General features: G+C 46.1%; 1 protein-coding gene across 6 annotated transcripts in view; it reads left to right on the forward strand.

Moving 5' to 3' along the window:
* Window positions 1–13,681, forward strand: part of LOC105492001 (exonuclease 3'-5' domain containing 1) — a 49,893-nt gene that overhangs the window by 18,890 nt on the left and 17,322 nt on the right. For all 6 annotated transcript variants that reach the window (XM_011758831.2, XM_011758842.3, XM_071067073.1 and 3 more), the window contains 2 exons: window positions 909–967; window positions 7,276–7,362. In XM_011758831.2, the coding sequence (XP_011757133.2) occupies window positions 909–967; window positions 7,276–7,362 (146 nt within the window). The remainder of the gene's footprint in view (window positions 1–908; window positions 968–7,275; window positions 7,363–13,681) is intronic.

A 13,681-nucleotide genomic window follows, 5' to 3' on the forward strand; every position in this document is an offset into this window, starting at 1 on the left:
TCATTAAAAACAAAACAGGGCCAGGCATAGTGGCTCATGCCTGTAATCCCAGCACTTAGGGAGGCCAAGGTGGGAGGACTGCTTGAAGCCAGGAGTTCAAGACCAGCCTGGGCACCATAGTGGAACCCTATCTCTATTAAAAAAAATAAAATAAGACTGGGCATGGTGGCTCATGCCTGTAATCCCAGCACTTCAGGGGGCTGAGGTGGGCGGATTGTGCAGACTGCCTGAGCCCAGAAGCTCAAGACCAGCGTGGGCAACATGGTGAAACCCCATCTCAATTTAAATAAAATATTAACAAATTTTGACTGGACGCAGTGGCTCACACCTGTAATCCCAGCACTTTGGGAGGTTGAGGCAGGTGGATCGCCTGAGGTCAGGAGTTCAAGACCAGCCTGGCTAATGTGGCAAAACCCCGTCTCTACTAAAAATACAAAAATTAGCTGGGCTTGGTGGTGGGCGCCTGTAATCCCAGCTACTCAGGAGGCTGAGATGGGAGAATTGCTTGAAACCGGGAGGCAGAGGTTGCAGTGAGCCGAGATTGTGCCATTGTACGCCAGCCTGGGCAACAAGAGTGAAACTCTGTCTTAAAAAAAAAAAAAAGTGTATGCCTTGAAGTATTCAAGATATAAACCTATGAGGAGGGAAACATTACTGGATTATCACAGGACATGTAAACAGTTCAGTTTGTAAGATTATCATTGGTGGGGTTTTTGTTTATTCTGATTTGACAAACAAGATGTTAATTAGTGTTCACTGTGTGATGGGCTAATGCAGGTGATAATGAAATAACATTAGACATTTGAGTTGCAATAGAGTAGGAATATATGAGTGTGGCCAAAATTAGTGGGAAAGCTATTCTGTTGCTGAGGAAGAGAAATATATCTAATGCGATCCTTGTCCTGTAGAGGAAGAGGAGGTGACATACACCGTCATTAATCAATTCCAGCAGAAGTTTGGTGCTGCAGTAAGTATTGTCCTCAATCATTACTAGTATTGCCTGTATGTAGGTGTCATGTCTGTGTCTCATAAATTTCTTTATTATAAGATTTTTGATTTTTTTTTTCCTATTAATTCAACGTAGTATTTGGTGGCTGCTATATGCCAGGCACTGTTCTGAGATCTGGAGTAAAACCATAATCAAGACAAAGTTCCAGCGCTCCAGGAGCTTATATTCTAATGCAAGACAATAAACAAACGCTTATATTTTAGGTGGCAGTAAGTGCTGGGAATAAAAATAAAGCATGTTATGGGGACTAGAGTGACAAGGAGGTCCTATTTTATGTGGGATAGACAGAGAAAACATCTCTAAGTAGGTGACATTAGAACAAAGACTTGAGTAAGTAAGGGAACCATGTAGATATCAAAGTGGAGAACTTAAAGGCTGGACGCTGTGGATCACATCTGTAATCCCAGCACTTTGGGAGGCTGAGGCAGGCGGATCATGAGGTCAAGAGATAGAGACCATCCTGGCTAACACGGTGAAACCCCGTCTCTACTGAAAATACAAAAAACTAGCCAGGCGTGGTGGCAGGCGCCTGTAGTCCCAGCTACTCAGGAGGCTGAGGCAGGAAAATGGCGTGACCCTGGGAGGCGGAGCTTGCAGTGAGCTGAGATCACGCCACTGCACTCCAGCCTGGGTGACAGAGCGAGACTCTGTCTCAAAAAAAAAAAAAAGTGAAGAACTTAAAAGTGGAATTAGCAAGCACAAAGGCCCTGAGGCTGAAATATTCCTAGCTTGTGTGGATGAACAGCAGGGAGGTCAGTGTGACAGGACCACAGTGAAGAAGAATGGTAGGGGATGGAAGAGGGCAGGAGGCAGTTCACTTAGGGCTTTCTAGACATTGTAAACATTTTGAGTTTGACTTGAGTGAGATGGAAAGCCATTGGCAGTTTCAGAGAAGAGTCAGAATTTTTTATTTATGTTTTTTTTTGAGATGGAGTCTCGCCCTGTGGCCCAGGCTGGAGTTCGGTGGGACAATCTTGGCTCACCTCGACCTCCGCCTCCCAGGTTCAAGCAATTCTTCTGGCTCAGCCTCCCAAGAAGCTGGGATTACAGGCATGCACTAGCACGCCCAGCTAATTTTTGTATTTTTAGTAGTAGAGATGGGGTTTTGCCATGTTGGCCAGGCTGGTCTCAAACTCCTGACCTCAGGTGATCCGCCTGTCTCAGCCTCCCAAAGTGCTGGGATTACAGGCATGAGCCACTACACCTGGCCCATGGATGCATTTTTTTTTTTTTTTTGAGACGGAGTCTCACTCTGTCGCCTGGGCTGGAGTGCAGTGGCCGGATCTCAGCTCACTGCAAGCTCCACCTCCCGGGTTTATGCCATTCTCCTGCCTCAGCCTCCTGAGTAGGTGGGACTACAGGCGCCCACCACCTTGCCCGGCCAGTTTTTTGCATTTTTTTAGTAGAGACGGGGTTTCACCATGTTAGCCAGGATGGTCTCAATCTCCTGACCTCGTGATCCACCCGTCTCGGCCTCCCAAAGTGCTGGGATTACAGGCTTAAGCCACCGCACCCGGCCTATGGATGCATTCTTAAAATGAGAGTTAGCTATCAACAGGTTATTTTTTAAGTCTGAACTGAAGATTTTTATAAAAAAAAAAAATAGTATTATTGAGATATGATCCACGTTCCATACAATTTATTTAGTTAAAATGTACAACTCACTTGCTTTTAGTATATTCACAGAGTTGTACATAAAGCAACATAATAAATTTTAGAATATTTTCAATATACCAGAAAGAAACCTCACACCCCTTATCCACCACTCCTAATTACTCCTCAGCCCCTGGCAACCACTAAAACTGCCTGGCCAACATGGCGAAACCCCATTTCTACTAAAAATACAAAAATTAGCTGGGTGTGGTGGCAGGTACTTGTAATCCCAGCTACTGGGGAGTCTGAGAGGGAGGAGGTGGAGGTTATAGTGAGCTGAGATCATGCCACTGTACTCCAGCCTGGGAGACAGTGAGACTCTGTCTCAAAAAACAACAAACAAAACAGGCCGGGCACGGTGGCTCGCGCCTGTAATCCCAGCACTTTGGGAGGCCAAGATGGGTGAATCACGAGGTCAGGAGTTCAAGACCAGCCTGACCAACATGGTGAAACTGTCTCTACTAAATACACAAAAATTGGCTGGGTGTGGTGGTGCGTGCCTGTATTCCCAGCTACTCAGGAGGCTGAGGCAGGAGAATTGCTTGAATCCAGGAGGTGGAGGTTGCAGTGAGCCGAGATCACGCCACTGCACTCCAGCCTGGGTGACAGAGTGAGACTCTATCTCAAAAAAATAAATAAATAAATAAAAATAAGTAAATAAATAAAATAATAAAATATGTAGTTTTTTTGACAGGCTTTGTTTATTTAGCATAATGCTTTCAAGGTTCATCCACATTGTAGCTTATATGAGTATTTCACTTATTTTTATTGCCAAATAATATTCCTTATAAATTAAAACAAATTTTTTTTTGAGACAGGGTCTTTCTGTGTCACCCAGGTTGGAGTACAGTGGCATGATCACAGTTCACTGCAGCCTGGACCTCCTGGGCTCAAGCAATCCTCCCACCTTAGCCTCGCAAGTAGGTGGGACTACAGGCATGTGCCACAACATTTGGCTAATTCTTTTATATTTTTTGTAGAGACAACGTCTCATTATGTTGCCTAGGCTGGTCTCAAACTATTGGGCTCAAGCAATCCACCTGCCCCGGCTTCCCAAAGTGCTGGGATTACAAGCATGAGACACCACAGCCAGCCACCAAATCATATTCTATTCTATGAATATACTACATTTTATTTATCCATTCACCATTTGATGGACATTTGGGTTGTTTCTTCTTTTTGGTTATTGTGAATAATGCTACTATGAACATTCATGGACAAGTTTTTGTGTGGATGATTTTATTTCTCTTGGGTAGTTACCTAGGAGTGAAATTGCTAGATCATATGGTAACTCTGTGTTTAACTTTTTTGAGGAATGGCCAGACTTTTTTCCAAAGCTGTTGTACCATTTTACATTTCTACCAGCAGTCTGTGAGGGTTCCAGTTTCTTTACATCCTTGCCAACACTTATCTGTAATTTTGAGTATAGCCATCCTAGTGGGTATGAAGTGGTATCTTGTTGTGGTTTTGATTTGCATTTCTGTGATGGCTAATGATGTTGAACATTTCCATGAGCTTACTAGCCATTTGTATAACTTCTTTGGAGAAACATCTATTTAGATCATTGGCCTTTTTTTTTTTGAGACAGAGTCTTGCTTGGTAGCCCAGGCTGGAGTGCAGTGGCATGATCTTGGCTCACTGCAACCTCCACCTCCTAGGATCTCAAGCAATCCTCCCACCTCAGCCTCCTGAGTAACTTGGACTATAGGCATGTACCACCATGCCCAGCTCTTTTTTTTTTTTTTTTTTTTTTTTGAGAGATGAGGTCTTGCTATGTTCCCCAAGCTGGTCTTGAACTCCTGGACTCAAGCAGTCTGTCTTCCTCAGCCTCCCAAAGTACTGGGATAACAGGCGTGAGCCACTGCACCCAGCCTTAATTTTTATATTTTGTGTAGAGACAGTTTCTCACTATGTTGCCCAGGCTGGTCTCAAACTCCTGGGCTCAAGCAATCTGTCCTCCTCAGCCTCCCTCAGTGCTGGGATTACAGGCATGAGCCACCGTGCCCAAACCTTTTCCTATTTTTTAATTGAGTTGTAATAATTATTTTTATCATTGAGTTGTAAGAATTATTTATGTATCAACAGATTATTTAAAGGGTCCATGATAACAATAAGAAAAAAATGAGGGTAAGAATTGTGGCCAGGCATGGTGGCTCACTCTTGTAATACCAGCACTTTTGGAGGCCAAGGCAGGCAGATCACTTGAGCCCAGGAATAAGAGACCAGCCTGGGCAACAAGGCAAAACCCACCTCTACAAAAAATACAAAAAATTAGCTGGGCATGGTGGCACAGGTCTGTAGTTCCAGCTGCCTGGGAGGCTGAGATGAGAGGATCAGCTGAGCCCGGGGGGTCGAGGCTGCAGGAAGCTAAAGTAGGAGGATAACTTGAGCCCAGGAGTTCATGCCGCAGTGAGCTATGATCTGCACTCCAGCCTGGAGGACAGCGTGAGACTGTCTCAAACAAAACAAAACAAAAACCAAAATAAAGCTTTTGCTCTGGAAGTTTGAAGAGGTAATTAGGAATTCTCATCAATAGAGAATGCAGCTTTTGTTGCCAGTTCTGCAGCCATCTTTGGTTGATTGGGGATGAAGCTGAAATTCAGTGCCATTTTCTCATCATTGATGAGAGATACTCAGAATTTAGAACACTTTATGCTCTCTAAAGGGAGATATGTTGCTAGTGTAAATTACTATGCCTTTCTATTATTGAATAATTTACCTATAAAACGGGGAGAATCTTGTATCACGTAAAAGTTTTTATGAATGACGGATTAAGGATTATAGAATTATATAATGAAATAGGATAAGATTATAGATAATCAAAGAACAAGAGTGTGTACCTGGGGTACCATTATTTTGGTTTTTTGTGTTTTTTTTTTTTTTTTTTTTTTGAAACAGAGTCTCGCTCTGTCGCCCACGCTGGAGTGCAGTGGCCCGATCTCAGCTCACTGCAAGCTCTGCCTCCCGGGTTCACGCCATTCTCCTGCCTCAGCCTCCCGAGTAGCTGGGACTACGGGCACCCGCCAACACGCCTGGTTAGTTTTTTTTTTTTTTGTATTTTTTAGTAGAGATGGGGTTTCACCAGGTTAGCCAGGATGGTCTCGATCTCCTGACCTCGTGATCCACCCATCTCGGCCTCCCAAAGTGCTGGGATTACAGGCTTGAGCCACCGTGCCCGGCCTTTTTTTTTTTTTTTTTTTTTTTTTTTTTTTTTTTAACACAGGCTGAAGTGCATCATCATGGCTCACTGCAGCCTCAGCCTCCCAGGCTCAAGTGATCCTCCCACTTCAGCCTCCCGAGTAGCTGGGGCTACACTACAAGTGTGAACCATCATGCCTGGATAATTTTTTGTATTTTTTGTAGAGACGCTGCTTTGCCCAGGCTGATCTCAAACCCTTGAGGTCAAGCGATCCTCCTACCTCAGCCTCCCAAAGTGCTTGTATTACAGGCATGAGCCACTGTGCCTGGCCACTGTTTCAGTTTTGAGTAATTCAGTGAATCCGTGGCTTTAAGAGACCTGAAGAATCCTTGTTTCCGTCTTTCTGAGCAGTGGATACTCTGAGACTTAGCCACCACATATATTCCTTTCAGATATGGTAAACTGCCCTGTGTTAGGGCATGCCATAGTTTGCATGATGAATCTTGTCTTAAAGATTATAATTTTGGGCCGGGCGCGGTGGCTCAAGCCTGTAATCCCAGCACTTTGGGAGGCCGAGATGGGCGGATCACGAGGTCAGCAGATCGAGACCATCCTGGCTAACACGGTGAAACCCCGTCTCTACTAAAAAATACAAAAAAAAAAAAAACTAGCCGGGCGAGGTGGCGGGCGCCTGTAGTCCCGGCTACTGGGGAGGCTGAGGCAGGAGAATGGCGGGAACCCGGGAGGTGGAGCTTGCAGTGAGCTGAGATCCGGCCACAGCACTCCAGCCTGGGCGACAGAGCGAGACTCCGTCTCAAAAAAAAAAAAAAAAAAAAAAAAAGATTATAATTTTGGTCCAGGTTTGGTGGCTCACACCTGTAATCCCAGCACTTTGGGAGGCCAAGGCGGGTGGATCACTTGAGGTCAGGAATTTGAGACCAGCCTGACCAACATAGTGACACTCTGTCACTCCTAAAAATACAAAATTAGCTGGGTGTGTTGGTGCATGCCTGTAATCCCAGCTATTTGGGAGGTTGAGGGAAAAGAATCACTTGAACCCGAGAGGTGGAGGTTGCAGTGAGCCAAGATCACGCCATTGCACTCCAGCCTGGGCAACAAGAGTGAAACTCTGTCTCAATTAAAAAAATAAAAACAGATTATGAGTCTTTCTCTGTAGCATCAGTGGTAACAAAAAGTGTCTGAGTTTTCAACTCTTATTGTCATTTGGGGTCTGAGTGATTTATTTTCCAGCTGTGGAATACTTTTGCTAAAACAAAAAAAAAGAATCAGAAGTATTCAGTGCTGATTTATGTGTGTATGTAAAACATACTGTTTTGGATTAATCAAATTTTGTGAGTTTAACAAAGATGATGCACTTTGTTTACTGCTGACGATTGTACTTGTGCCAATAATGATGTTATCATGCCAACATTTATTCCCTGAAACTTTTTCCTTTCCTTCTTTTTCTTACCAGATACTCCATATCAAGAAGCAGAATGTCCTGAGTGTGGCAGCAGAAGGAGCGAATGTGTGTCGCCATGGCAAACTGTGCTGGCTGCAGGTCAAAGATTTTTGAAAACTTTTTGTTTTGAAGTAATTATAGAGCCACTGGTAGATTTTTTCTTTCTTTCTTTTTGAAAACTGTATTTTAGAGATGGGGTCTCACTCTGTCACCCAGGCCACAGTGCAGATCAGAGCTCACTGCAGCATTGAACTCCTGGGCTCATGCTGTCTATCCTGTCACTTTAGCCTCCTGAGTAGCTGGGACTACAGATGAGTGTCACCACACCCAGCCTTGTTTTTTTGAGATGGGGTCTTGCTGTGTTGCCCAGGCTGATCTCAAACTCCTGGCCTCATGTAATCCTCTTGCCTTAGACCCCCTAGTCACTGGGATTACAGGGATAGGCCACTGCATCTGGCTCACTGGTAGATTTATTAATTGTTTTCTTTCTGTCACCCTAGTGTCATTGTTGCATAACTTGTTGGAATGTTCTTCCTTCTCCTGGTACTCAATTTATTCTTTTCAAAAGGAAAGAGCTTCTGTCTCCTGTAAGGAGAATCTATGAGATTCTTTTTTTTTTTTTTTTAAAGCTCAGTGGCAAGAATAGGTTCACTGTTAAACCGTCAGTGCTGTCTCTCAGGCTCTGCTGGAGGTCCTTCCCAGTTCTGTTGTGTCACCCTTTTCATTCTGAGGTGGTAGCTTTCCAGAGCAGGTTTCTCACCACATCATTTTAGTTTCCCTGGACCTGGAAGATATCAAATGAGAGTCTCTATTATCATTACTATTATTATTATTTATTATTGTTATTATTATTATTTTGAGACAAAGTCTTGCTCTGTCATCCAGGCTGGGGTGCAATCTTGGCCCATTGCAACCTCCACCTCCTGCGTTCAAGCGATTCTCCTGCCTCAGCCTCCTGGGTAGCTGGGATTATAGGGATGTGCCACCACACCTGGCTAATTTTTGTGTTTTTAGTAGAGACGGGGTTTCACCACGTTGGCCAGGCTGGTCACAAACTCCTGATCTCAAGTGATCTGCCCACCTTGGCCTCCCAAAGTGCTAAGATTACAGGCATGAGCCACCACCCTGGCCAATATTTTTTAAAAGTTCATAGTTAGCCTTGAAGAATAGCTAGAGGATGGATAGCCTTTGGGTCCCTCTTCCTTTACTTTTTTTGTTTTTTTTTCCAGAGATGAGGTCTTCCTATGTTGTCCAGGCTGGTCTCAAACTCCTGGTCTCAAGCGATCCTTCTGAGTCAGCCTTACTGCAAAGTGCTGAGGTTACAGGCTTGAGCCACTGCAGCTAGCCAAGCTTAGCTTTTAGATGACGAGGTTTGAATTAGCAGCACAATACAAATTACTTAAAACAACCCAAAACTTCCATCTACCAAAACAAAAGAGAGTAGTCTTCCTGGTAACACAGGTCTGGGCAGTTCTAGGTTATTTCCTAAATTGTCCCTTTTGGTTTCTGGGTATCAGAGGAACATGCAGTTGGCTATAGGTGTCCTTTTTCTTTTTCTTTTTTTTTTTTTCCTTTTTCTTTTCTTTCCTTTCTTTCTTTGTTTTTTTTTTTTTTTTTTTTTTTTGAGACAGGGTCTTGCTGTGTTGCATGGGCTGGAATGCAGTGACACAATCTTGACTCACTACAACCTCCGCCTCCCAGGTTCAAGCGATTCTAGTGCCTCAGCCTCCTGAGTAGCTGGGATTACAGGCATGAGCCATCATGCCTGGCTAATTTTTGTCTTTTTAGTAGAGACGGGGTTTCACCATGTTGGCCAGGCTGGTCTCCAATTCCTGGCCTAAGGTGATCTGCCCACCTCAACCTCGCAGATTGCTGGGATTACAGGTGTGAGCCACTGTGCCTGGCCTACAGCTGTCCTCTCTGCAACTGGAAGCAAATTAATGGACACGTTTTCCCCAACCAGATCCCTGGGCTTGTGTGTTTAATTTTTTAAATAAAAGCATCGTGCACTTGTATTAAAAGCAAAAAATAAAAATAAAACTTATGAGAGAAAAAAAATCTCCACTCCATTTCAGAGGCACTCCTTTTTTTTTTTTTTGGAGGGGGGGGGATGGAATTTTGCTTTTGTTGCCCAGGCTGGAGTGCAGTGGCGCGATCTAGGCTCACCACAACCTCTGCCTCCCAGGTTCAAGCAATTCTCCTGCCTCAGCCTCCCGTGTAGCTGAGATTGCAGGCATGCGCCACCACACCCGGCTAATGTATTTTTAGTAGAGATGGGGTTTCTCCATGTTGGTCAGGCTGGTCTCGAACTCCCGACCTCAGGTGATCTGCCCACCTCGGCTTCCCAAAGTGCTGGGATTACAGGCATGAGCCACTGCAACTGGCCAGAGGCACTACTTGTTTTTGAGATGGAGTTTTGCTCTGTCGCCCAGGCTAGAGTGCAGTGGCACAATCTCAGTTCACTGCAACCTCTGCCTCCTGGGTTCAAGCAATTCTCCTGCCTCAGCCTCCCAAGTAGCTGGGACTACAGGCGCCCGCCACCACGCCTGGTTAATTTTTGTATTTTTAGTGAAGAGGGGGGTTTCACCACGTTGGCCAGGCTGGTCTCGAACTCCTGACCTTGTGATCCGCCTGCCTCGGCCTCCCAAAGTTCTGGGATTACAGGCATGAGCCACTGCGCCCAGCCCAGAGGCACTACTTTTTTTTTTTTTTTTTAAAGAGTTGACTAGGCCAGGCACCGTGGCTATTCACCGTGGCAAGGTATGGGGGAAGGGGTGTGCCACCCACGCCCCCAGGAACCTGCCCCTGCTCAGATATCCAGAAGCCCTGTGAATTTAGGCCTTTTCTTTTTTTTTTTGGACAGACTCTTTAAAATTAATAAAAGAAAAAAAAGGGGCCAGACATGGTGGTACACACCTGTAATCCCAGCACTTTGGGAGGCTGAGACAGGTGGATCACTTGTGTCGAAGAATTCAAGACCAGCCTTGGTAACATAAGGAGACCCCATTGCCATATTAAAGAAAAATTTTGGCTGGGCGTGGTTGCTCACGCATGTAATCCCAGGGAGGCCAAGGCAGGTGGATCACCTGAGGTCAGGAGTTCACGACCAGCCTGGCCAACGTGGTGAAATCCCGTCTCTACTAAAAATACAAAATTAGCTGGGTGTGGTGGCGCGCGCCTGTAATCCCAGCCACTTGGGAGACTGAGGCAGGAGAATTGCTCCTAGGAGATGGAGGTTGCAGTCAGCTGAGATCACGCCATTGCACTTCAGCCTGGGCAACAGATTGAAACTCCATCTCCAAAAAAAAAGTGGTGGCTCACGCCTGTAATCCCAGTACTTTGGGAGGCCTAGGTGAGTGGATCACCAAACCTAGTCTCTACTAAAAATACAACAGATTACCTGGGCATGGTGGCAGGCACCTGTAATTGCAGCTACTTAGGAGGCTGAGGCAGGAGAATCGCTTGAACCAGGGAGGCAGAGGTTGCAGTGAGCTGAGATTGTGCCATTGCACTCCAGCCTGGGCAACAAGAGCGAAACTCCATCTCAAAAGAAGAAGTTTTGTTTTAATTAAAAAAGAAAAAGAGAGTCTATCTCTATCACCTAGGCTAGAGTTCAGTGGTACAAACACGGCTTACTGCAACCTGGAGCTCCTAGGCTCAAGTGATCCTCCCACCTCAGCCTCCCGAGTAGCTGGGATCACAGGTGCACCACCATGCTCAGCTGATTTTTAAATTTTTTGTACAGATGGGGTCTCCGTAAGTTTTCCAGGTGGTCTTGAACTCCTGGGTTCAAGAGATCCTCCTACCTTGGCCTCCCAAAGTACTTATGATTACAGGCGTGAACCACCTTGCCCAGCCTCCCTTTGGGGTTTTTAATGGAGGCATCATTATGTAGGCATAATTGATTAAGTCATTGGCCATTTGTGATCAACTTAACCTTCAGCCCCTTTCTCCTCCCTTGAAGTTGGGTAGTGGGATGAAAGTCCCAGCCCTCTAATCATGCGTTTGTCTTTCCTATGACCAGTACCCATCCTGAAACTCTAGGAGCATCTAGGAGCCCCCAGCCTCCAGTCATCCCATTAATACACAAAAAACACTCATCACTCACTTTCAAGATTCCAAGGGTTTGGCTGGGCGCGGTGGCTCAAGCCTGTAATCCCAGCACTTTGGGAGGCCGAGGCGGGTGGATCACGAGGTCAGGAGATTGAGACCATCCTGGCTAATATGGTGAAACCCCGTCTCTACTAAAAATACAAAAAATTAGCCGGACGTGGTGGCGGGCGCCTGTAGTCCCAGCTACTCGGAGGTTGAGGCGGGAGAATGGCGTAAACCCGGGAGGCGGAGCTTGCAGTGAGCCGAGATCGCACCACTGCACTCCAGCCTGGGTGACACAGCGAGACTCCGTCTCAAAAAAAAAAAAAAAAAAAAAAAAAAGATTCCAAGGGTTTTAGGAGCTATATTTCAGGAAACCAGAAGGAAGACCAAATATTTAGTTCATAATTAGAATGCCATAGATGAGACTGGTAAACTAACTTCCTTCCTTCCTTCCTTCCTTCCTTCCTTCCTTCCTTCCTTCCTTCCTTCCCTCCCTCCCTCCCTCCCTCCCTCCCTCCCTCCCTCCCTCCCTCTCTCCCTCCCTCCCTCCCTCCTTCCTTCCTTCCTTCCTTCCTTCCTTTTTTTCTTTCATTTTTATATATTTATTTTGAGACAAAGTCTTGCTCTTGTCCCCCAGGCTGGAGTGCGATGGCGCGATCTCGGCTCATTACAACCTCCGCCTCCTGGGTTCAAGCGATTCTCCTGCCTCACCCCACCGAGTAGCTGAGATTACAGGCGCTTGCCACCACACCTGGCTAATTTTTTTTGCGTGTGTGTGTGTGTGTGTGTGTGTGTGTGTGTGTTTTTGGTAGAGGTTGGGTTTCACCATGTTGGCCAGGCTGGTCTAGAACTCTTGACCTCAGGTGATCCACCCGCCTCGGCCTCCCAAAGTGCTGGGATTACAGGCATGAGCCACTGCGCCTGGCCGAGACTGGTCAAATATTAAAGTTGAAATTGTAACAGGTGAAAGTCTCAGCCATGGTGGCTCAGGCCTGTAATCCCAACACTTTGGGAGGCCGAGGCAGGCGGATCACCTGAGGTCAGTAGTTCGCCATCAGCCTGGCCAACATGGTGAAACCCCGTCTCTACTAATAATTCAAAAATGAGCTGGGCGTGGTGGTGGGTGCCTGGAATCCCAGCAACTCGGGAGGCTAGGGCAGGAGAACCACTTGAACCCGGGAGGCGGAGGTTGCAATGAGCCCAGATTGCGCTACTGCACTCCAGCCTGGGTGACAGAGCAAGAGTCTGTCTCAAAAAATAAAAAAATAAAAATAAATAAATAAATAAATAAAATTAGCCGAGCATAGTGACATGCGCCTGTGGTTCCAGCTACTTGGGAGACTGAGGCCAGAGAATCACCTGGGAGGCGGAGGAGGCTGCAGTGAGCCATGACTGCACCACTGCACTCCACTCTAGCCTGGGTGACAGCAAGACCCCGTCTCAAAAAAAAAAAAAAAAAAGGCCGGGCGCGGTGGCTCAAGCCTTTAATCCCAGCACTTTGGGAGGCCGAGATGGGCGGATCACGAGGTCAGGAGATTGAGACCATCCTGGCGAACACGGTGAAACCCCGTCTCTACTAAAAAATACAAAAAACTAGCCGGGCAAGGTGGTGGGCGCCTGTAGTCCCAGCTACTCGGGAGGCTGAGGCAGGAGAATGGCGTAAACCCGGGAGGCGGAGCTTGCAGTGAGCTGAGATCTGGCCACTGCACCCCAGCCTGGGCGACCGAGTGAGACTCTATCTCAAAAAAAAAAAAAAAAAAAAAGGCAGGCACAGTGTCTCACGCCTGTAATCCCAGCACTTTGGGAAGCTGACGGGGGTGGATCACCTGAGGTCAGGAGTTCAAGATCAGCCTGACCAACATAGTGAAATCCTGTCTCTACTAAAATATACAAAAAATTAGCCAGATGTGGTGGCGGGTCCCTGTAATCCCAGCTACTCAGGAGGCAGGAGAATTGCTTGAGCTTGGGAGGCGGAGGTTGCAGTGAGCCAAGATCACGCCCTTGCACTCCAGCCTGGGCAACAAGAGCGAAACTCTGTCTCAAAAAAAAAAAAAAAAAGGGAACGTCTCTTTCACCAGCTTGTCCTTTTCTTTCCTTTTGAAAATCACAGTGATTATGTCTTACTTTTTTTTACTTAAGAGCAAATTATACCTGTTTTCTCCAAGAATCAAGTACCTATCATTGGCCAGGCTTGGTGGCTCACGCCTGTAATCCCAGCACTTTGGGAGGCTGAGACGGGCAGATCATGATGTCAGGTGATCGAGACCATCCTGGCTAACATGGTGAAACCTCGTCTCTACTAAAAATACAAAAAAAAAAAAAA

The sequence above is a fragment of the Macaca nemestrina genome, chromosome 7 (genome assembly GCF_043159975.1).
Source record: "Macaca nemestrina isolate mMacNem1 chromosome 7, mMacNem.hap1, whole genome shotgun sequence".
Taxonomy (NCBI): domain Eukaryota; kingdom Metazoa; phylum Chordata; class Mammalia; order Primates; family Cercopithecidae; genus Macaca; species Macaca nemestrina.